Source organism: Colossoma macropomum, unplaced genomic scaffold, assembly GCF_904425465.1.
Source record: "Colossoma macropomum unplaced genomic scaffold, Colossoma_macropomum, whole genome shotgun sequence".
Classification (NCBI taxonomy): Eukaryota; Metazoa; Chordata; class Actinopteri; order Characiformes; family Serrasalmidae; genus Colossoma; species Colossoma macropomum.
Genome location: NW_023494786.1, coordinates 13,105,634 through 13,127,061, shown reverse-complemented (window position 1 = coordinate 13,127,061; position 21,428 = coordinate 13,105,634). Strand labels below are relative to the sequence as shown.

At 38.7% G+C, this 21,428-nt stretch overlaps 1 protein-coding gene and 1 pseudogene across 1 annotated transcript; both read right to left on the bottom strand.

Annotated features, from left to right (window-relative positions):
• Positions 1 to 1,995: 1,995 nt before the first annotated feature.
• On the bottom strand, positions 1,996 to 16,823 carry tbcela (tubulin folding cofactor E-like a). Its single transcript, XM_036561074.1, has 9 exons — positions 16,724 to 16,823; positions 14,889 to 15,014; positions 12,571 to 12,735; positions 12,270 to 12,409; positions 11,035 to 11,216; positions 8,430 to 8,686; positions 7,508 to 7,634; positions 7,307 to 7,423; positions 1,996 to 5,948 (listed from the first exon to the last, which is right to left on the bottom strand). Exons 3-9 carry the CDS (start codon positions 12,707 to 12,709, stop codon positions 5,624 to 5,626), a joined length of 1,287 nt encoding a protein of 428 aa, XP_036416967.1. The 5' UTR covers positions 12,710 to 12,735; positions 14,889 to 15,014; positions 16,724 to 16,823; the 3' UTR covers positions 1,996 to 5,623.
• LOC118825961 lies at positions 16,635 to 20,891 on the bottom strand (annotated as a pseudogene).
• Between the last annotated feature and the right edge of the window lie 537 nt (positions 20,892 to 21,428).

Genomic DNA, 21,428 nt, shown 5'->3' with positions numbered 1-21,428 from the left:
GTTATTAGCCATTAGCTGGCCAATGAAAGAGCGGGTGGAACAACGGAATTGCGCAGTTATCGCACATAGTAAGTCGGAGTTAGCTGGCTGGCTAACTATGAAAAGGCTACAGACAACGGAGCGAGTCCGAGTCGTACGGAGAGAGAAGAATGTTGAGGGACAGCGGCGCATTACTCACCACACTGTACCGTAACCATCCTCCTGTGGTCCTCCAACAGAGCCTCCCCATTTACTACTAAGCCACTTCGGACTCTGCTGAGTGACGAAGGACCGGAGACTCGTACTGGTAATGATACACAAACCAGTACCGCTGAAGTGTCAGCCAGTGAAGTCTGTTTAATTCTGCGCCTCTGCGTTTGTAGAATTCCAAGCTGTGCGTTCTAATAACGGTTCTCTCACTTTAATTGTGACGTCAGTCGCCCGTTCTGTCAGCTCATTGGTCAATGTCGCTCATCCAACGTCACACGGTGTCACCGCCCACACCATCGCCTTGGTGACGGAACAAACACTTCGTTGTGACGAGTGGTGGCGGTGAAAAAGAGCAGATTAGTTTTACAGGTCTGTAAATCAGTAGTTATAAATGACTATTAACGTGTTATTAATGTGTATTCGTAACATACACTGGCACTAAACAGCATTAGGACGTTTGTGCCGTACTTAAAATTGTGTTAAGTTCATTGTAATAGGACACAAAATACCTTTTAAAAAACAGCTAACGTGTTTCAGATCACCCTGCTGCTGATCCACTTCCACTTCGGTTGTTTGAACTGACTTCTGCAGGTTTGCATCCATAATGCCTTTGTACACTTCTGAGTTCTGGATCCAGTGAACACAAGGGCGAGCCAGCAAAACAGCCCCAGCTCTGTGCTTTACAGTAACCTTAATGCAGTCTGGTGGGAATTCTTCACCAGGCTCTCTCCACACAAAGAGTCTACCATTAGTTTGATATTGTTCTAAAAGTGTTTTTCTCTCTGAAACAATGACAATTTTATTAAACATTTGATAAAGTAACCTATAGAACTTCATTAATTTTTACCAACGGTTTAAGTGTCCAAATACAGCAGTGGGCAAAAGTCAGAGACCACCCTTTATTTCATTTCCAGTTAAAACTGCCGTTCAGTACAAGTTATTCATTTTTTCAGGATATTTTTTGTCTAACATAATCCACTTAGGGAAGGGAAAATCAAAGAAAAACATGGAAAAAAAACAGAAGTTTCCAAAACTGGAGTTAAAACTTAAAAAACAAGAAACATGATTAATGATTAAAGGTTAATAGTTAAAATGGGACTCCTAACAACTGTGCAAGACCTGTTAGACCATCACCATCAGATAAACAGTACTTAAAGCTTTCATCTTTGAGAGGTTAAGATCCACTGTTACTTTAGACATGAAAAATTCACAGGTGTTTCTGTCTATCCCTCCCCTGTGAGAAGACAGCTCAATGCTATGAATCTGAAAGGATGTGTAGCTGTCAAGAAGCTGTTACTGAGTAAAGGAAATTAAGAAAAGAAAGAAAAATTAAACTTTGAAGATGCTGGTTTTATCAGAACAACTTCTAAGACTGAACTTTGGAGGTGTATCCCTGTAGATTCCTTTGAAAACTGAAAGCAAATCTCCCCAAAAAAATGAAGCTGTAATAAAGGCAAAATGTGGACACACCAAATGCTAAAAATAGATATTATATTTAGTTTTTGAGGCTTTTGAGTAATTTTCTGTTAAATTGTTTCCTGTTTTTCTCTGATGCTGATAAATGACTTGAAAAAACTTGTACTTAATGATCATTTTGACTGGAAATTAAATAGATGAAGAGTGGTCTCTGACTTTTGCACAGCACTATAGACTTCTTATTGGGGCCCCTGTAAATACACTGTAAATACAAGCAAACAAGCTGTCGACAGTAATATTGTTACGATGAGGGGAGTAAACTGAAAAGATGAACTGTGTTGAGCCAAAAGCACTTTCAAGAAACTACACAATATGAAGTGAACAAACTTGTAAACACACCTCAGTTATTTGTTTATTTCCCTTCCACTTTCGAAGCATTTCATTCCCAACAAAGAAACACTGAGAACACGTTGCGGACTGATTCGTTTCCACTTATTTGTGCAACAGCATAAGTCAGTTAACACATGCATTTGGATGGATGAACTTGTGAAAGCAAATCCAAAACCATGCCGTTTGAAACTCACCCTTCTGTATATGCAGGACTGAACAAAAACAACTGTTTTCTCAGTGGTCATGTTGATGGACAGTAAATGTACTCAATGGGTGGAAGTCAATTTCTCTGTCCCTTTTGTGGCAAAGTACTGTTACATACCCTTCACAATATACATTTGTCACATTGTTCAGATTTGAAGATTAAGTCTTCCTTTGGTGGTTAAAGCAAGGTTTAAAAATATGATACCTGATACATAACTTCTAGATATGTGGCTCTGAATCAAAGAAGTAAAAACCACTACTAGAGAACATCCACAGCATACATTCAGAGCTTATTCAATTCATTTCAAAACAAATTAATGCAAATAAATAAGACCCAGGCATTAAACAAAACATTACAAAAGAGAACCAATGAAACCAACGACAATTTCTTTCACATTATCCATCTATTCAAAGATATTTCTTCAAAAAGAACACAATGTAAACTCCTGCTATCTTTGATCATTTGCTGTAAGCACAATCAGGGTGTAAAGTATTCTTTTTTTCAACAAATATTAGTCAATAATCAAACATCTACAATACACCTTTTTATATGGGCAGGTCCCTCGATTAAATACAATACAAAACAATGAGCGCTTTATCTTTTCTTCCAATATGGGAATGTGATTATACATATTATAGTCTTCATGGTCTATTCTTGGGTTTAATATAGATTGAAGTTGCTACTTGCTCTCTAACCAACTACCCACTTGTGTTTTGGTAATCATATATAAGGAAAACAAAGATGACATCACAAACTACTCTGTTATTCTTAAATAACATGATTTGGACAATGTCATCTCAAACACCATTTGGTGAAAAAAAAAACAATAGTACAGTAAAACACGTACAACAGTTACAGTAAAAAGAAAAAAAAACAGACATTGCTATAGTTATCTGCACACTTCATTTTCATTTTGATTCCAATTTCAGCTTCTAAGATTAGTTGATATTCCCCCAAATCTGGAGCTATTACAACCTGAAATGTAGCTGTCAACCTACTGGGTATATCTCACCAGGGTATTAATGTGCAAAAACCATGAACTGTATAGATACATGAGTTGTGTCTATGATCAATAACATAGTTTAATAATTTATAATTATGATAAATAAACTACACCCTAACTTTCATAGAATACTTTAGTGTAATACTTTTTCTACAGACATTTTATTAATTACCAAAACAAAAAAAGTATATAGTGGTCTAAAAGGTGCCAGTGATATGATGATAGAATTATACTAACTGTAATTTGAAGGAATCTTGGTCATTTTGCTGAAGTATATGATATTTCTGGAATATATCATACTATATTGGATAATACTCCATGTCCACCAAAAAAATCACATCCAAACGGTCAAATATAGGAATATTTTTTTAAAAATGTCCCTTGAAATTAGCAATGCTTGGTAAAATCAGGCGATTCATTTGGCCTAAGCACTAACCTCACTTGGAACATGATAGTAGATCTAAACCACTGCTCTGTTAAAACTCTGTATATTTTTTATGGAGTTTTCCCAACATAATGACATATTACTGATATTAGACATTGTTGTATTTCAAATTTCATGGTTGTTCACTAATTTTGTACCGAGAGTGAGAACTGTGTCAAATTTTGATCTTCATTTTGCTGCCAGCTGCTTTAAAGCATGCTCACAGTCTTTCCACAAACGAATAACAAACAATATCCAGTGCAAAATAATTCCTGAAATTCTTTTTTCAGGACTGACTCATCGATTCAAGGCTTTAGATTCTAAACATCAACATGGTCATATCCTGTAAAAAAGGAAACAGTCCTGAACTGCACAGTCATCCAGTGCTTGTAAACAGATTTATGAGAATGAAAACGGCACAGAGCAACACATTCAGTGACAACTTTTTAGCTGGCCAAATAGTCATACTCCTATTTTTACAAATGGCACCAAACTGAAACAAGGCGAACGTATACGCAGTAAAAACAGGCAAATGAAATGCAATCAGCCGCATAAATGCACTGGAGATTTTAACAAAGTAGTACCAGTGAACAAAAGTCATTAAGGTATGATTTTTTCATTAAGAAATCACCATGTGGCTTGATATATATGTAGTATTTTTTTCTATTGGCAAGATGGAACTTTTGGGCATTCTGCTTTATATGTACCTTTAAAGAAAAGTGGATTTTCTTCATCAGTCTGGTGGCTTCATTAAAGAAAATCACAAAACAATATCCATTATGTGATATCCGAAACGTTTCTGCCGATGCCGACACATAAACATTAAAGACATTGGTACTAAATCTACCTGGAATGGCATTAGAGAGAAATCTAATATATATTTGTAAAGGGTTAAAAATGCAGTAAAATTTATAAAATGCAGATACTTTAGCATCTCCTAAACATTCTGCTATTCCAGAGTACAATACAGATGTCATCAGATATTGGTTTGAAATACCTGTCAAATCTAAACATCTGTCTGATAATTTTTTAAGCAACTGTCTGCCATTATTGTTTTGATTCTGAAATGATTGTGCACCCCTACCATGTACATTTTTACTAGATGGTCACACTAAGTCTATTTTGCGCAAAGCTACAGAGCAGTTCCTTCTTTCCTTCCAAAGCATGATCATATCGTCTCTGAATATCAGTTACTAAACCCTAAGACTGAATGGATACTGATGCTGAGGTTTTAAATAATTATTGTCTGATTCTGATATGGTGCTGATACTTATTGCCAACTCTAACCACCAGAGCAAACACTAAGTTGCCTTGTATTCATGCAATAATGGAACATTACAAAATAAATAAAAAAAAAAGGACTGTTGTTCAACTCTGCAATGTCCAACACTGTTCAGTAGCATCTGTTACTACAAAAAAAGCATGAAAGGCCAGCACTTCCCCTCCATAAGATGTTTCCAAATGTGAGTCTTTTACTAGGCTGACACAGCATACATACACCATCAGCAAATCCACCATTTCTCCTCAAGACATCCGCACCGTCCAACGCCTTTTCTGCACCTGCTGCAAACCGGGATAGCATAAGTCGCAGATGATTGTCGCGAGGTTCTTAAGATGGATAAGATTTGGACTGCCAAAAAAGTGCATCCTCTTTTGTGCTTTTGTCTTGAAGAGACAGGCATTTACTGAAAGTTAATAGCAAACCCCATACAAGGGCAAAGTCAACAAAAACAAGGGAAGCCACTTATATATACTATGGCAACAAGTGCAGGGCCGCACACATTAAGCAATGTGTGTGGTGACCGTGTAGCGACTGTGATTTGTGAGATGCCCTTTACAACACAACAATGTCTTCAAAATCTGAGCCAGTCTGATAAGTATAGGTGTTCTTTTTTTTCCTGAATCATGTCAAATACCGTGGACCCTACAGAGGGCTAGTTCAGAAAGGATTTCATTATTCCAAACAGTTTTTCTAGGTCCTGTGAGTGCCGGTCAGTCATTTGGTCTTGGGCACCACCAGAATCTCGTCCCCGTCGCGAATGCTGTAGGAGTGGAGGGCCCTCGTGCTGTACTTCATCTCCTCAGGGCCGAAAGCGGAGCACATGTCTTTGTCGATGTAATAGAGGCGCATGTTGCTGGTGGAGAGCTGAACCACTGTCCTCAGCTGCTTCTTCAGCTCGGCCACAGTCTGGTCCAACCGGATGCTCACCTGTTCCACTCGGTCCTCACAGTGCACCTCCACCTTAGCATGGCAGCGTGGCCGCAGGTCAATTTCAGCCAGTGGGGCCAGCTTCCCATACTTGGTCACCAAAGAGTGGTACCTTTCAAGTGGAGGCACAGTGAGTCTATTAGCACTCTAAAACCAAAAACCAAATGTACACCATTTATTCATTCATTCACTAGCACTACAAGACTAATATATCTAACAAGTACTGGAAGCTTATAGCTATTATAACGGAACTGCATGCCTAAATCTTGGCACACCTGCCTTGTCATTCATTTTTTGTCCCTTTTTAGATTACAGTATGTCATGTAGTCTCTAAAATCGTCTAAGTGGGTCTATTTTGCATTAATGAACAACTCAATTTGGGACAACATAGTTTGGGATAATTACAGTCCATAAATATTTGGACATCGACAACGTTAATGACGTCTATGGGTTTCAGAATTCAATCCTTCAAAGGATTTGCAACCAATTATTAAAAATGACAATGTATCAATTTTTTTATCTATTATTAGTTTGTCCAATAAGCTTTAAGCCCACAAAAAGGGAGGGGAGCATGTATGAAACGTGGTGATTTATGCATGCAGTTTGTACAATATTAGCCTAGCAGCTATCAATCTTGCAAGCCAGACTTCTACCTACAGTCAGAGAGATCTGAGGGTTAAGTCACTTAATGTGGCCAAGAACCTCCTACAGGAAAGGGCCATTTGACTGGTATGCAAAAAAACAACCACAAACCACACAATATGTAAGAGAAGGCAATTTATGAAATGGTGCACTAACAAAACATGCATGTGAAACAAGATGCATTGGCAAACACGCTAATTTACTAGCAATTAATTGCTTCAAAAAACATTATTGAAGAACATTTAACAACACAATGCACTTCACATTTGTTTTCAATCCAGCTATTATATATTACGCTGAGAAGCTTATTGTTTTTATGATGTGCAGAGTATGCGACTGCATACACAAGTTTTCCGCAGTGAACTAGTGAAAAGTGACTGAAAGTGCATACATTTGGACGTGTAGATAGCCAAAGAAAATGTAGTTGACAAAATTCCAATAGCTTACAGCAGCATAAAAGCAATGAGTAAAATATAGTCCTCTCTGGGCAGAGTTTCTAAGACTGAGACTAGATGAGAAACATCTTTGGCTGACTGAGTACATCTGGGACAAGGGGATAATTGTTTAAATGTTATTTTTTGGTTAAGAAATAATTTGTGTACAAAATGAAACAAATAAAAATATAACATTTTAAGCATTAAGGCTTTAAAGACTTAAAAATCTTTTCACTGATATGTGCAGAATTGCAAATTTCATCATGATATACCACTACATCAATATTTTGAGCACATCTTTACAAAGCCCAACCCAAAAACCAACTGTATTGTAATAAAATGGTTGTGTTTTTTCTGAAGCTGGATGCTTTTCCTTGTACTAACTGCACTGTACCTGTGAGGCAGCTCCTCTTCAGGGTGATCCAGATGGTAACGGATGAAGAACCTCTCTGCATCCTCTCGCTCTCCCTCCGTCACCACGCTCCCGTTCAGGCAGGTCACAGATGGCAGTCTGTGGTGTGAGGAGACAGACAGCGTTTTTACTTTCAGTCCCAGAGGAAAGTCTAAGAAAGGACAGAGACATAGACACACTTACTGCGCTATCATGAGACTGCGTCGCTCCGTGTTGGTGTAGGTCTGCAGAAGGGGAATGCCCTGTAGCCTCACCTCCTCCAGTTTAGGTAAGAAATTTAGCTTCTCAATGTCCTCCCAGCGATTTAGACCTACACACACAAGTGCAGTAATAAAAAGGAAGCCAGGTAATCAGGTCATTTTGTGTTGTGCTGCATTACTGGGGGTTTGCCCGATTTAGAATTTAACAGATTTAGAAATACTACTCAAAAACTGTACTTCCATTTAGTATTTAAATAAAAACTGTGAAAAAGTCAGAGACCACCCTTCATTTATTAATGTTATTCGTTTTTTCAGTGTAAGGGAAAAAAAACAGAAAACATATTTTTTTACTTTAAATAAAAGCCTCAACAACTAAATATATTATCTAATTTTTTCAGTATTTAGTCTGTCCAACCCGTTCTCTTTATGACAGCTTCCATTATTTTCAGGAGACTTGCTTTCAGTTTTTTAAAGAAATCTGCAGGGATGTTTTTCCACATCTCATTCAATGATGCTGAGTTCTGGATTATAGGGTGATCAGTCCATTGTTCTGACAACACCAGCAGCTTCTTGGCTGTTTGATTTGCAGACACATCCTTCGACTTTCCACTTCCTTAAGCAAGTACATTATCTTATCTCTAATCTCCTCAGAGATATATCCTGAAAATGAATAACTTATGAATAACTTGCACTTGTGGGCTGTTCTGACTGGAAATTAAATGAGGGGTGGTTGCTGACTTTTGCACAATGTTATTTTCTATAATATTTTTAATAATATTACTTTACATTAAAAACTAGCTGGAATGCTTTAATGAACTAAGCCAACTTGAAATGAAACAATGGATACACATTATGTAATAGATGCCCCCAGTTTATATGATCTATTTCATCATAAGAAATCTTACCTGAGTTATGCAGATTGATGCTGCGCAAATTGGGAAAAAGTCGGCAGAGATTGTCCCCCGATTCAAGAATGGAGTCCAGGTTGTTGTTAGCCAGGACAAGTGTATCCAGAGAGGGGAACATTGAGCCGAACTTGCGCACCTCGCTCCAGTCATGCAGACTGTTGTCCGTTATGTGCAGCAGCCGAAGCGAAGTACATGGAGTGGCAGATGCCGTCACAGTACTGTACTCATTAAGGCACAGGAACAGCTCCTCCAGTCTAGAGGACACACATAAATGTGAGTGGAAAGAGTGATACATATCATGCCTATTCCTTGCCTATTCTCTGAAAACCATGCCACATCTGGGATGCTTTGCCACTCTGCTCACATAGCCTGTTGACATGAGCCGCAAAATGAAAAGCAAGACGTTCTGAGGTGCTCATGCCACGTCGCTCAGGTGAAACAAGCCTGAAAATAGTCTGTCAACCGAAATGTCCAGCCTACAGTGCCCTGTTGCCTGAAACTGACCAGTGATGAGGGTCTAGAGGATGGCAGCAACAGATGACCTGTTGTCTCAAACTTCACATCTACAAAGTGGACTGACAAGGTAGGTGTGTCTAATAGAGTGGACAGTAAGTGGACACAGTGTTTAAAAACTCAGGCAGCACTGCTGTGTCTGATACACTTGTACCAGCACAACTCACTAATATTCCACTAGGGGTGCGGGAAAAACTCGATTCTTAGATGCTTCGCGATGCGGACGTGAACGATTCGGAATCGATTCACAAACGTCAAAAATCGATTTTCTAAATATTTAATTTATAACGTAATGTTGACGGAACGCAAAAGGCGGAACTGGAAGTGCGGAAGTCTAGCGCCCGGACAGTCTGTGACGGCACATAACAAAAACACAACTAACGTTAGATGAGTGAGAAATCCGACCGACTCCCTCTGCATTAAAGCCAGGTTAGATCAGGAATCACAACCCGAATGTTAAGAAGAGACATTTTGCTTTTCAACAAAGTCAAACCACCTTGGGAGCCACAACATTTAATGTCCAGTATGTGTTAATGTCGTAGTATGGGCTAAAAATATAAACGAGAGCGCAGATTTACTTCGCTCTGCTTTAAGCTTTAGCTATAGCCGCTTTCCTCCCATCTCCGCCAGAAAACTTTTCTTCAAAACTAGAAGAGTTTCTTGTAAAATGTCTCAGCATCCGGCTTTTTTTACGAGGCTGAAGTCGCTTCTCATTCGCCAGCTTCTCGTTCTAATTTTCCCGTTTCACCTTAAATTCTGCCTTAGGCGCCGAATGTAACTGCTGCACCATTTAAGGTGGAACGGGAAAATTCGAAAGAGAAGCGAGTTCATTTTCGCAACTTTTTTTTTTAACTCTCGTTGCAGATTTAACCAACCACGCTGCTTATAAATGCGAATAAGTCCTCCAAATGTTCATCTTAATCTCTGTTTTTTCGTACGCTACTGGCGAGGCCAGACTTCGGTGCTATGTGACCTGCTGTCTGCTGTCTGCTCTTGGTCGTTGAGAACCAGGGCTTTCGCGCTATGCTGCACACTGTGGAGCCGAGATTCAGCGTCCAGTCTCGAAAATACCCCCCCTCGGCCACTCTCTACAACGAGACCAAAACTGAAGTTATAAGATCACTAAAGAAAACGGGAAGGATGGCTGTAACCTGCTGCGTGGACACCCATTACCACTGGATCTTATTTCAGGGTAACAGCGCATTTTATCGCAGATGAGTGGCAGCAGTGTCTCTGAATGAGAGCCTTCTAGTTCACTTGCCACATCACTTCCATTTGATTTATTAATAAAAGATATTTTAGATATTTAAAGCAAAGTATTTGTAATGATCTGTAATGCATTTACATTATGGATCATTACAAATACATACATACATACATCCTCTAAACCGCTTATCCTTCTGGGTCACGGTGGGGTGCTGGAGCCTATCCCAGCTGTCAATGGGCGGAAGGCAGGATACACCCTGGACAGGTCGCCAGTCCATCGCAGGGCTCATTACAAATACTTTGCTTTAAAACTACCAAGTCCTCAGACAGTAGGAAGATAGAAATCCTGTATAGAGAAAAAAGATGCATCGAGATGCATCAATAATCGTTTTATAATCGCATCGCAGCCCTCTGAATCGTAATCGAATCAAACCGAATCGAATCGAAACGTGAGGTGCCTAAAGATTCCCACCCCTATATGCCACCACCATGTCAGTGTCACTGCTGAGAATAATCCACCACCTAAATAATACCTGCACACTGGTGGTCCTTTGAGGGTCATGGCCCTCGATGAATGGAGCAAAAAAAGGCTAACAAATTATACAGAGACAGATGGACTACAGTAGAACTACAAAGTGCACTACTCAATAGAATGTCTAGTGATCTTAACACTACAGAAGTGAAGCTGATAGTTTAAACCAAAACCCACTTGAATTCAATATTTCTAACCTATGGAATCAATAACCAACATGGTCTCTGAAATCCTGAGGGCATCTCAAGGCCAGTGTCACTCATGTGCAGTGATCTCTTTCAGTGAACCTCAATATCAGCTCATGCAGTTTTTGGTTACAGAAATGCTGACACTAAGAGTTGGTGATCTTACTCAGGCATTTCGCGCGTGAAGGTGTGCACAACGTCCCAGGACACTTGGGTGTTGTTGAGGACGAAGCGCCGCACTCTGGAGAAAGCCTCAGCACAGTCTGGCTCCAGCGCCGCTTCGCTCAGTGGGTTCGAGCTGAGGTTCAGGAAGTCCAGGTTTGGAATGTTTGCAACAATCTTACTAATCTGAAACAGGAGTCAAAGCAGAACATTCAGATTTGAGATGAGAATTCAGAATCACAGAAGAAAAAAAAGAAATGAGCTGTATATATATTTTTGCTACTGAAGGATCAATAAATTATATCACTGTTGGAAGAAAAGCTCTTATCTCTGAAATGGTAACTTTACAGGAGAAGGAAAAACCTACTTTACTTTTAATGTAAGTCAATGGAACCAGAGTTTTTTCCAAGCCATTTTGGGCCATTTCTTTTAGTCCATTCATCATGAAATTTACAAACAAACAATGTATAAGGTAACAGGTATATTCAAATTATGTCAAAAACTAAAAAAATGTCAAAAATGGAGATATGAAGTTTTCTTCCGACACCAGCGATATGTACCTGATGTATCTAATAAGGCTGCATCATACAGACATACTAAAATTGTTATTATACTACTACATATTGAGATTTCAATGCCTTGGAATATATTAACAGGCCCCTGCCCTGCATTTTTTGTATTTTATTTTTTCCAAGGTCCACTTTGATGTTGATGTAGGTTTATGTACCAAAAACATATGCACTTAATATTAAACAGGCTGTTTTAATTACTGTCATACTGAAACATATAAACGACCTCTGTTCCGATTGGCTGCAGTGCATTCATTCAAAAAGCAGTTCAGCCTGAAACACTTATAACTTGTGAAAGGGCAGGGCTAAACTGCTGTACGTCGAACAGGCAGATGTATGTAAATGCTTTGGTTTTCATTACATTTTAAAAACAATGAATTCAAAATAGCCTCTTTATGCAACTTAGTTTCCATATACAGACTGTATAGACTGAAGAACATATGGTACTTTATGAAACTTTAACAATGTTTACCTGCTACATCAAATTGGAAAATCTGGTTGTCCATGACATGCATTGGTGAATCAATAATACAAAAATAATTTAACCAAAATAATCTACCATATGAGAACTGCAAAGGCTGCAAAAATGAGTAACAAACAACATATTGCACCCTTCTATCAATCTTTATTTACCTACAGTGACTCGAAAGGGCAGAAAGAAGACACCCACCTCATGCCAGTCCTGGAGTTTATTATGAGAAAGGTCCAGCTCGACCACATGAGCACAGAACGCTGCAATCTCTCCTTCATCTCCTGCACTACTGATTCCACAGCCATTCAAGACTAACACACTGGGCAGGTTCAGCCGGTCTGGAGGGATGAAAAAAATACCTTAACCCATCAATTCATCTGTCTCTGGATTCAAACTAATAAGCATAAATTAAGCCAATACAAGAACACATTGTTTTCTCCCTATTGACTGAATTCACTTTCTTATGATGGTATCTGTCTTCTCTAAAGACTTGACTTACCTTTCATAGGAGATCCCTGGTGGCCAGATGGTACGACCACCCCCATTCCCGGGCCTCGGCGGTACGGAAAGTTCTCTGGGCTGTATTTTTCACTGATCACCTGCATGAATGTGCGGCCTTCCCCCTCAGGTGCCTCCATGGCCCTGTCCCACACAGGACTGATGTCTGAGACAACACAAGCAGAACTCGTTCACTGTTTTAAGTGCAATCAAACTGAGACAGAGACCAAAAAACTCATTACTCATCTACAGTTTCAATTCATGACCAGGTCAGAAAAAGATTTGTAGTTTAGCAGTATTGTTACAATTTAACATCACTATATTCGGCGAATATATCACAGTATCAAATAGACAGACAGACAGATAGAACTTTATGAAGGGAAACTGCAGTGTTTCAGTAGCAAGACATATAACTGCACATAAACTTACATATACTAAGCAGAAAATAAAAAAAACAGAAATAAAAATAGATATGTTAAAGTATAAGAAAGTAGAAATAAATGTATATAATGTATTTGCATATTTACATAGCATATAAGACAGATTTGTTGTATTTACATGACAGCAGGCACTGAGTGGTATGAGGAAGTATAAAAGCACAATGAGTATAGACATAACTAGGAGTGGCAGCGATATTACAGTGCAAAGTGCGCAGTGAGAGTGTCATTACAGTAGCGGTTATGATATATTGCAGTGTGTATTAACAGGAGAGGTGAAATAGTGATGTGGTTCAGCACAGTTCAGACAGCAAAAGATCAGTACTGTCTCTGCAGTAAGGAGACTCATTGTAGAGCCTTATAGTAGTGGGTAAGAAAGATCTCACAAAGCGCTCTTTAACACAGCGCAGCTGTAACAGTCCGACACTGAATGTGCTTCTCTGTGTATCCAGTGTAGCATGCAGGGGGTGTGAGGTGTTGTCCAAGATGGCTAACAGCTTGCTGAACGTCTATGCTATTTAAGTTTGTGTTAATATAGTTAAAGAACCCTTATTACCTGAGTGCTGCTACTTCATGCTAAGAGAACATCTTACACATCTGACATAGCTGGACTGTTTTCATCTCTTATACCACATTTAAGCATTAACAAAAAAAAATTCCAGAAAGGAAACTTACTATTTATTTCATTTATATGTATTTTAAATTGTTCTTTAAAACATTCTGAAATACCAGACAAATGACAGAGTGTCATCTATCAGTACATCTAATAATAATAATAATAATCTTTCAATAGTCTTTCAATATTGGTCTTAGAGGGCCATAGCACAACACACTTTAGTGATTTCTCTTCTCACTCATTCCTGATTCAAGTTATCAATTATTTACCAGGTTTAAGGGGCACTTTGACCACAATGAAAAATCTCCTTCTGATGAAGTGTCTTGAAGGTGGAAGTAAATCTTGAAAGACTACAAGTTTTGGGGTGAATACTGGCTAATTACTTAACTGAATTATTCCTTTAACAAAGAACAATGTTTAACAACTATTTGAGGTTACTGATATATCACTAAAGGTAGTTAGCACCACAGATATATTTATTAGCCTCTAGATCAGATCAAATCCTAAACCAGTCAGGATCTTCTTAGCGCTGTAGGGATTCCTAATGATTGTGTGATGCAATGGATGCTGGGTATTGTAGTAGTAGAACACTTATTGATAAAAACATAAAAATAATGCAAAATTAATTATGTAAAACCAATAAAGCTGAAGTAGAGATGGCATGTTACCTGTACTGTATTGAAACCTTGATTATCAGCTGATATGGATCTGATATTCTTTCTTTAAAAATTACTTGATCTTTAAAATGAGCAATATTTAATTAAAGCACTTCACTTAAGGCAAGCATCTAAGAGTAGGTTACTCAAACATTCCACTACCCCACAGAAAGAAATATACAGCAAACAACATCTTATTACACAATGTTAGTGTGTGCTATTTCAGGTTAGATCTGTTACAGGATTAGACCAGATTCATCTTTTTTTCCCTCCAGTATACAATCCAGCATTTTCTGCTGATATTGGCCCGATACCAAATATCTATCCATACTGATATTCCATCTCCAGGCTGAGGGGTGCTATGCAGCACAAAAGGGTATGACATAAATGCTGGTTTTAAGCTAGAATGGCCCTTTAAGTAGATGTGTTAGATCATGGTAATGACCAAGTATCCAAACCACAGTAGTCACCAAAGTGCCTCAACTCCAGCCTCCCTGGACGAGAACTAACGACCCCTGATTTACATATTATAAAGAATTATGAGCTGCCTGCAATGTTCTGTTCCTATCTAACATATAAGATAGGAGCATAAGTACTTTAGGAATCTTACCTGCTGTAAATGTGTCTTCCCACAAGTCCTCAACCACACTTTTCTGTGAGTGTGTCCTGAAAGGCCACTCAGTTCACCTTTCCTTAACAAGGAGCTCAGGGATAAGAGGAGGGACACCAGAAGCAACTGAGGAAAACAAGTATTGCATCAGCAAGAGGCCCAAGCCAGTGCAAACAGACAACTTTTTTTTTCAAGGTAGACTGAATAACCATCCCACGTTTACACCTCAGTGCTAGTTTCATTCTGCATGACAAAGAAAGCAGGAGGAGCCGCGGCAGCTGTACATGACAAAAGACTAGCATACTCAACAACAAAGTTGCCATGGTGTTACAGCCAAAGGAAAATTTACTGAATGAGCCTGGCAATGAGTTTTGAACAGGACCTGTTTCTCAGTCATTTCTTACAATTTAGCTACTTTGTTGTCAATATCATCTACATTTCTGTCTTCAATTCTGGTTTGCTCTTCTTTTAAGGCAATTCCTTGCATGACACAGTTGTGGAGATGTAAACAAAGTCATTCAGAGTGATTTGGTATGAAACAGTTCACTCTAGAGAAACTTGCCGACTCAGATTTCTTTACAGTGGTTGTGATAGAACCCAGGTTGTAATGTGTACAACACAAATACAGCAATTTTATTTATCTAAAACAACCAGTGAACCTACATGTGACAAGTTTTTTTTTTATGTGTAATGTTGATAATGTTAAAGTTATCAACATCACATATAATAAAGTATGTTTTTTATGGTTACTATTTTGCCTTACAACGCCCCCATTGACCGCTCCACCCTGAAGGAATTTTAAAAACACATTTAAGACCAAAACCATCTAAAAACTATCTTAAAACAGTGTCTCAGTCACCAGTCATCATCTTCATAACTATTTCAAGTAACAGCTTTCTTTGAGGTAGCTCTTAAATGCCTTTAGACATTTGGTTCCTATCACCACCATTGTAAACAATTCTGAATGGGCAAGTTTCTTGAACTGTTCTCAGCAAAACCACTCTGAAAGACCACATCTTAAACATTTCATTATGCAGAAAGTCGAAAAGTTGTGTGGACTTTGAAAGTTGTGTGGACTTTCCCTTTAACAGAGGGTCAAATACGTAAAGCCAAAAATAACGTTACAGCTCTTCATCAGTTAATAGCCAAACTGGTTTAGGACACTGTAATGAAACGACGCAGCTAAACGAGCGTCTTGAAAAAGAAGTGTAAAAAGAAATGAACACTTATACTAAGCTATTCCGTGTGCCTTCGCCAGTTCTGGTGGAAAGTTGAAAGACTAACACGGTACTGTACTATTAATGATACAGTGACCAACGTTTCTTAACTTAGCTGTGACATTACAAGAATTTAAGCACGAGACACGACCGCACGTTACTGTGTTGTTTTAGGAGCTGCCTGGTTTGCGTCCTCTTCATAAAACGCTTTGTAAGCTAAGCCGGTAACTTGCTGACGACTGAAACGACAGCTGAATCCTACAGCGAGCCGTGGTGATGACAGACAGGCCAGTAAGGCTAGCTATGAGGACATGGCCCCGTGTAGGAAACAACAGCGTGTATGAGAGAGTAACCAAACGACGAAACCTGCCGGAGCGGCTCAGGCAGCCAGCTTAGCCAACGAAGTTAACGGACGAGCAGCGTTTGTTTGTCTGAGAGTGAAGCTTTCCACCCGGAGCCTGTTATCACCCCCGGCCGACCACCGCAGCTAGCCTTACTCCTCATAACAACAAGGCTGCTGGGGTGACGGTTAACGGTCTCCTGCTGCAGAAATCAGCTAATACCCACGAAAAGGCAGAGAGTGTAATGTTAAGAGAGCGAACAGAGGAAAACAGTCACTTTTATCGCTGAACTCGCTCCTCTTCGATCTTGTTATTGTTGTTTTCAGCTGTCACACCAGACCACTTGTGTAGGAAGTGACGTCATTTGTAGCCGCGGACTGTGATTTGACGACGTTTGTTTTTATTTATTTTTTAAATTTGATTTAATTTTATATATTTTGTCCAAACACGGAGTCAGCAGATCCACATGATCACATGATGAACAGAGAAATGGAGAAACACTTGGAAGACCAATTAGAACTAGACTTTATTGGGGGGTTTCAAAAAATGATAATGAAAAATAGCACCTTGTATTCTAAGTGGGCTTTAAATGAACAGTTTATTGTTTAATACATGTCAAATAACGAAATAAATATGTTTAATTTTTAATGAACTAGACCCAAATTACAGCAGCCTACCTAGTCTCTGCATGGTTACAGAAACAAAAAGAAAGCCACAAGAAAAGTCAGCAAAAATGCCTGTCACTTGTTCACCTGTGTTTACTTTTACTTTTCTGTAGGTTGTACTGGTAACTTTCTCTATCTCTTTTTGTTGAATCAAAAAAGCATTACATAAAAAAAGGCAGTTGACAAAAGTAGTGAAAATAATTGGGACCACCATCATAGAAATGCCGCCTTTGTAACAGCCTCACACTTCTAGAATAATGCAAGTAAACTGAGAGAAAACATATCAAACAGCTGGGGCTGTTACAGTTCTTTGTGGCATCATTATATTATAATGCAAAAATGTAACAATGCATGGTGGGTAATGGACATTCTATTGATTATTCCCCTTAATGCGGTTGCAGCCTTTATAACAGCAAAGTTTGCAAACAACCAGCTACCCACTCCAGTATGTTTGGCCATCATACACCACTCTCCTCACACCTCCCAGCTCTAGTCTCTTTGGTAACCTGTGCAACAACATGGCAACACTCATCATTTTCATTCAAACTCTGTTTAAAATATTGTGAGAATCATGCACCCACCATTTTGAACTGTGTCATGCCAACACGAGGAGGTTGTTTTTTATAAATTGGCCGGTCAGTGTATAAAGCACTGTGAATATGGCAACTCCACATACTTTGTGTATATATATATATATATATATATATATATATATATATATATATATATACACACACACACACACACTGCACTGCTGTGTCTGATCCACTCAGACCAGCGCAACACACACTAACGCACCACCACTATACTGCAGTGCTGAGAATGATCCACCACCCACAAAGTACCACTGAAGAATAGGATAAAAGGGGCTAACAAAGTATGCAGAGAAACAGATGGACAACAGTCTGTAATTGTAGAACTACAAAGTGCACCTATATAGTAAGTGGAGCAATGAGCATAGAAACAAGGAGGTCGTCATAAGGTCATGCCTGATCGGCGTATATATCATCAGAATGAATGCAAGTAACTATGAATACAGTAAAAAGTCACATGATTATTTTTGGTGGTCAAAAAGTATCTCGTGATCTAGTTTGAAGAACAAAGATTGGTTTCAAATGTCTCTTCAAAGTTTCCAGCCATCACATGGATTTGTTCAATTGCATCCCCAGCAGTGTTTTTTTTCCAGTGTTTTTTTTTTTACATACCTTATTAAAAACTTACCAACAATCTTGACTTTTTCATATCTTTTATATCCATGACTGCTGATCACACAGATTTTTTGAAAAGATCTCCTTTAATGCCAATGGTATCAGATGCATTTGACTTGAGTTCAAAAGTGAGTCCAATAGGTATGAAAGCAGAGCACCAAATGAATGAAGAGAAAAATAGGTAGTCTACCAAGAATAGATATTGATGAAAAAGATTGATCCCAAAATAATGAGCTTTGTGCATCAACACTGGCTCCTGCAACCAAGGTGTAAATTTACTGCATACATTGTTTTATACCTGAGAACTGGCATAATGCATTTTGTTATACTGGACACTCATATATATGAATAATAACAATAAACTTTAATTACATTAAATTAAATCATTTGCATATAAAATGTATTTGTCTACATATTTTTAGTGCAGAATTTCTATTTAATTGCTGAGTTTAACATATTAGGAAAAAAACATAGAATATAAAAAGGGATCCAAACCCAAAAAATAATTATACATTCACAACACAACACTGATTTCTGTATTAATATACCAGAAAAAAAATTTGAGAAAGGCTGAAATTTGAGTACCTGGGTGGAGGAGAAGCCTCCTCAGGGATTCTGCTGCCGCACCAGCCAGCTGACAATCCTATTACCATAGCCCAGCAGCAGTGACTTCAGCTGTAGAGAGAACAGCTTCCAGAACATAGGAGCTGATCTCCACTGCCAAGGAGTCAGGGTCATCTGATGCAGACTGAGACCAGAGACGGTGACCTGTAATTAAAGGAAAACAAGAGAATAAGCTTGTCTAGAGATAAACCATAATATAGCCAAAAATAGCTTAACATTTGAGCTTAAAGGTTTCATGATGTAACTATTGCAGTTATTCTCATCATTCCATACCTCCTAAAATGGAAACACTGTCCAGCTTCTTCAGCAGCTGCGCTTGAGCATCATGCTCTCCAGCCAGGCTGAAAGTGTAGGCCAGCAGTGCAGTGGCGTAGGTGTTTTGTTAGGTCACCAAGGCTTTTTAAACATGACAACTAATGTCAATTTTATTATAACTAATAATTGGATAATTTAATGGTTAAAATGTAAACAAAGTCATTCGGAGTGGTTTGATGTGAATTGCTCAGTTTCAGAGAAGCTTAACCCGTCAGAATTGTCCACAGTGATGGTGATAGGAACCAGACATCTGAAATGTTTAATGCTCTGGTGGCTTGAAATAGTAAATATAATGGCTATAATTTTGGCTGTAAACATCGCTACACCTGCTTTCTATCATCACCACTGTAAAGAAATCTGAATCTGTAAGTTTCTCTACAATGAACCATTCTGAATTACTCTGTTTACATCTCAACCACTAAACTATGCAGAAATTTTGAATAATTGGTGGAATTGCCCTTCAAGCATTATTCGCCCAGAGGTCAAGATGATAACATAAAATCAGAAATCACCTCCCAAATGGGTAAATGTCATCAAGTATTTACAAAGGATGCAACGATTTATTGATTCATGTGTATGCGTAATTGTGAATGTCCGTTCAATGTTGCGTTCAGAGCCCTGGAACAAATTCCATGCTTAAATCACTGACATGTTTTCAAATGGATTGCCCTGGGCCAGTGGTTCCCAGTAGTGGTTGAGGAGAGTCCCTGTACTTCATGTTTTCATAATTTGCAAGATTTCATATTTTATACTTCAAAATTTAGAAAATCGTAAGTTAAAAGTTAAAGGTTCTCTAATCATTCAAGTTATTTCCTCGAGCTGTATGTGTCATAGTTTGCTTTAGGAGGTTTTCATCATTTATTCTTCTCTCTGCTGCCAAATATGCTGTATGCACCATCATCATGCTTGCAGTTCAGTTGCCTCTAATATCCTGTGTAAAAGCAAATGATTATCACGGTTCGTTCAGCAAGAGTCTGTAGATGCGACACTCATGCGGCCAGTAAAAATTCTCCACAAGGGGACGCCATTAGCAGTCAAATAGCTTTTGATGCTTCAGGACAGCAGTGTTGTGTCTCTCACGGATGGCTGCAGTGAGCTGTCCAGTGTTCTCGAGGTACTGAAGAATGTAGATGTTGAGGGCGAGGAGAGCAATGTTTTGTTCTCCACAGCCAAATGGCATCTTCAGCAATCCATCAAGATTTTTTAGTGCACGACCCAGTAAGTCTCCTACAAAGGAGCAAAATAATATCATTTATTCAGACTTACGTTTTTTTGTATCTGGAAAAATGAATGTTATTCATTAGCAATATAGACCATATTACAACAACGACAGACAAGAATGAATCTACATTGTATGTGTTCTGATGATGTTGAAGCCATGTTGTGCTGTTGTCAAATGTTTCCTCCTTGGCTACTGGATTACAAGGTCTTTATTTTACCTTTTTAATTCTGCATGATCGTAATGACTTTTGCAGACCTCTAAGACATCTTCTAAATTTTTGGTACAGCACAAGAGAAAACACAATGTCAATGAAGGATACAATGATTTACCTTCCCCTCCCACCAAGGCCAGGTCATTCTCCTCCTCTCCTGCAGAGGTCACTCTCGCCTTACAATTGAGTCTCTTGCCCATTCACCAGTTACTTATTTCCTCTTAAATCAACAGGCTTTATATTGAGCTGTTCTCTGTTTGTCCCCTGCAAAGCCTTTTTGTAGTTTTCCTTAGCAATTCTGCATTCTTACAGATGGTTCCTCAAGGGTTCTTCAGTAAAGAAATTGGTTCTATATAGATTTGCATGCTTAAATGGCTCTGTGCATGGTGAAATTGTTCTTCAACTTGATGGAGAATGTGTTGTATATGGTTCTATATAGAACTTTTTTGAAAATGGTTCTAAATTGCATCAAAAAAGCACACATTGGCATCAGTTTAACAGAGATTTTGGCTGAACCAGTAACTTCCGGGGTTAAAACGCAGCTGCACATTAAAATTAAACCTGATTGATTTGTCAAAATAAGCATGAGTGTACCTGATCCACCACTAAACCTCTGCACCTGTACCTGTCGATGCCTCTTTGAAGTTTCCTTCACTAGTGGAGCGAGATTCAACAGAAGCTTCAAGCGAGCTGCTACATTGAACGGGCATCTTTTGCTGAAAGCGACCTCCATGACT

Bases quoted from the DNA above. Each gene is read 5' to 3' on its own strand.
- tbcela (XM_036561074.1), bottom strand. From the start codon at position 12,709: ATGGAGGCACCTGAGGGGGAAGGCCGCACATTCATGCAGGTGATCAGT. The intron at 11,217-12,269 runs GTGGGTGTCTTC...CTCCTGTTTCAG, and splicing joins AACTCCAGGACTGGCATGAG to ATTAGTAAGATTGTTGCAAA. The intron at 5,949-7,306 runs GTACAGTGCAGT...TCCACTTGAAAG, and splicing joins GAAGAGGAGCTGCCTCACAG to GTACCACTCTTTGGTGACCA.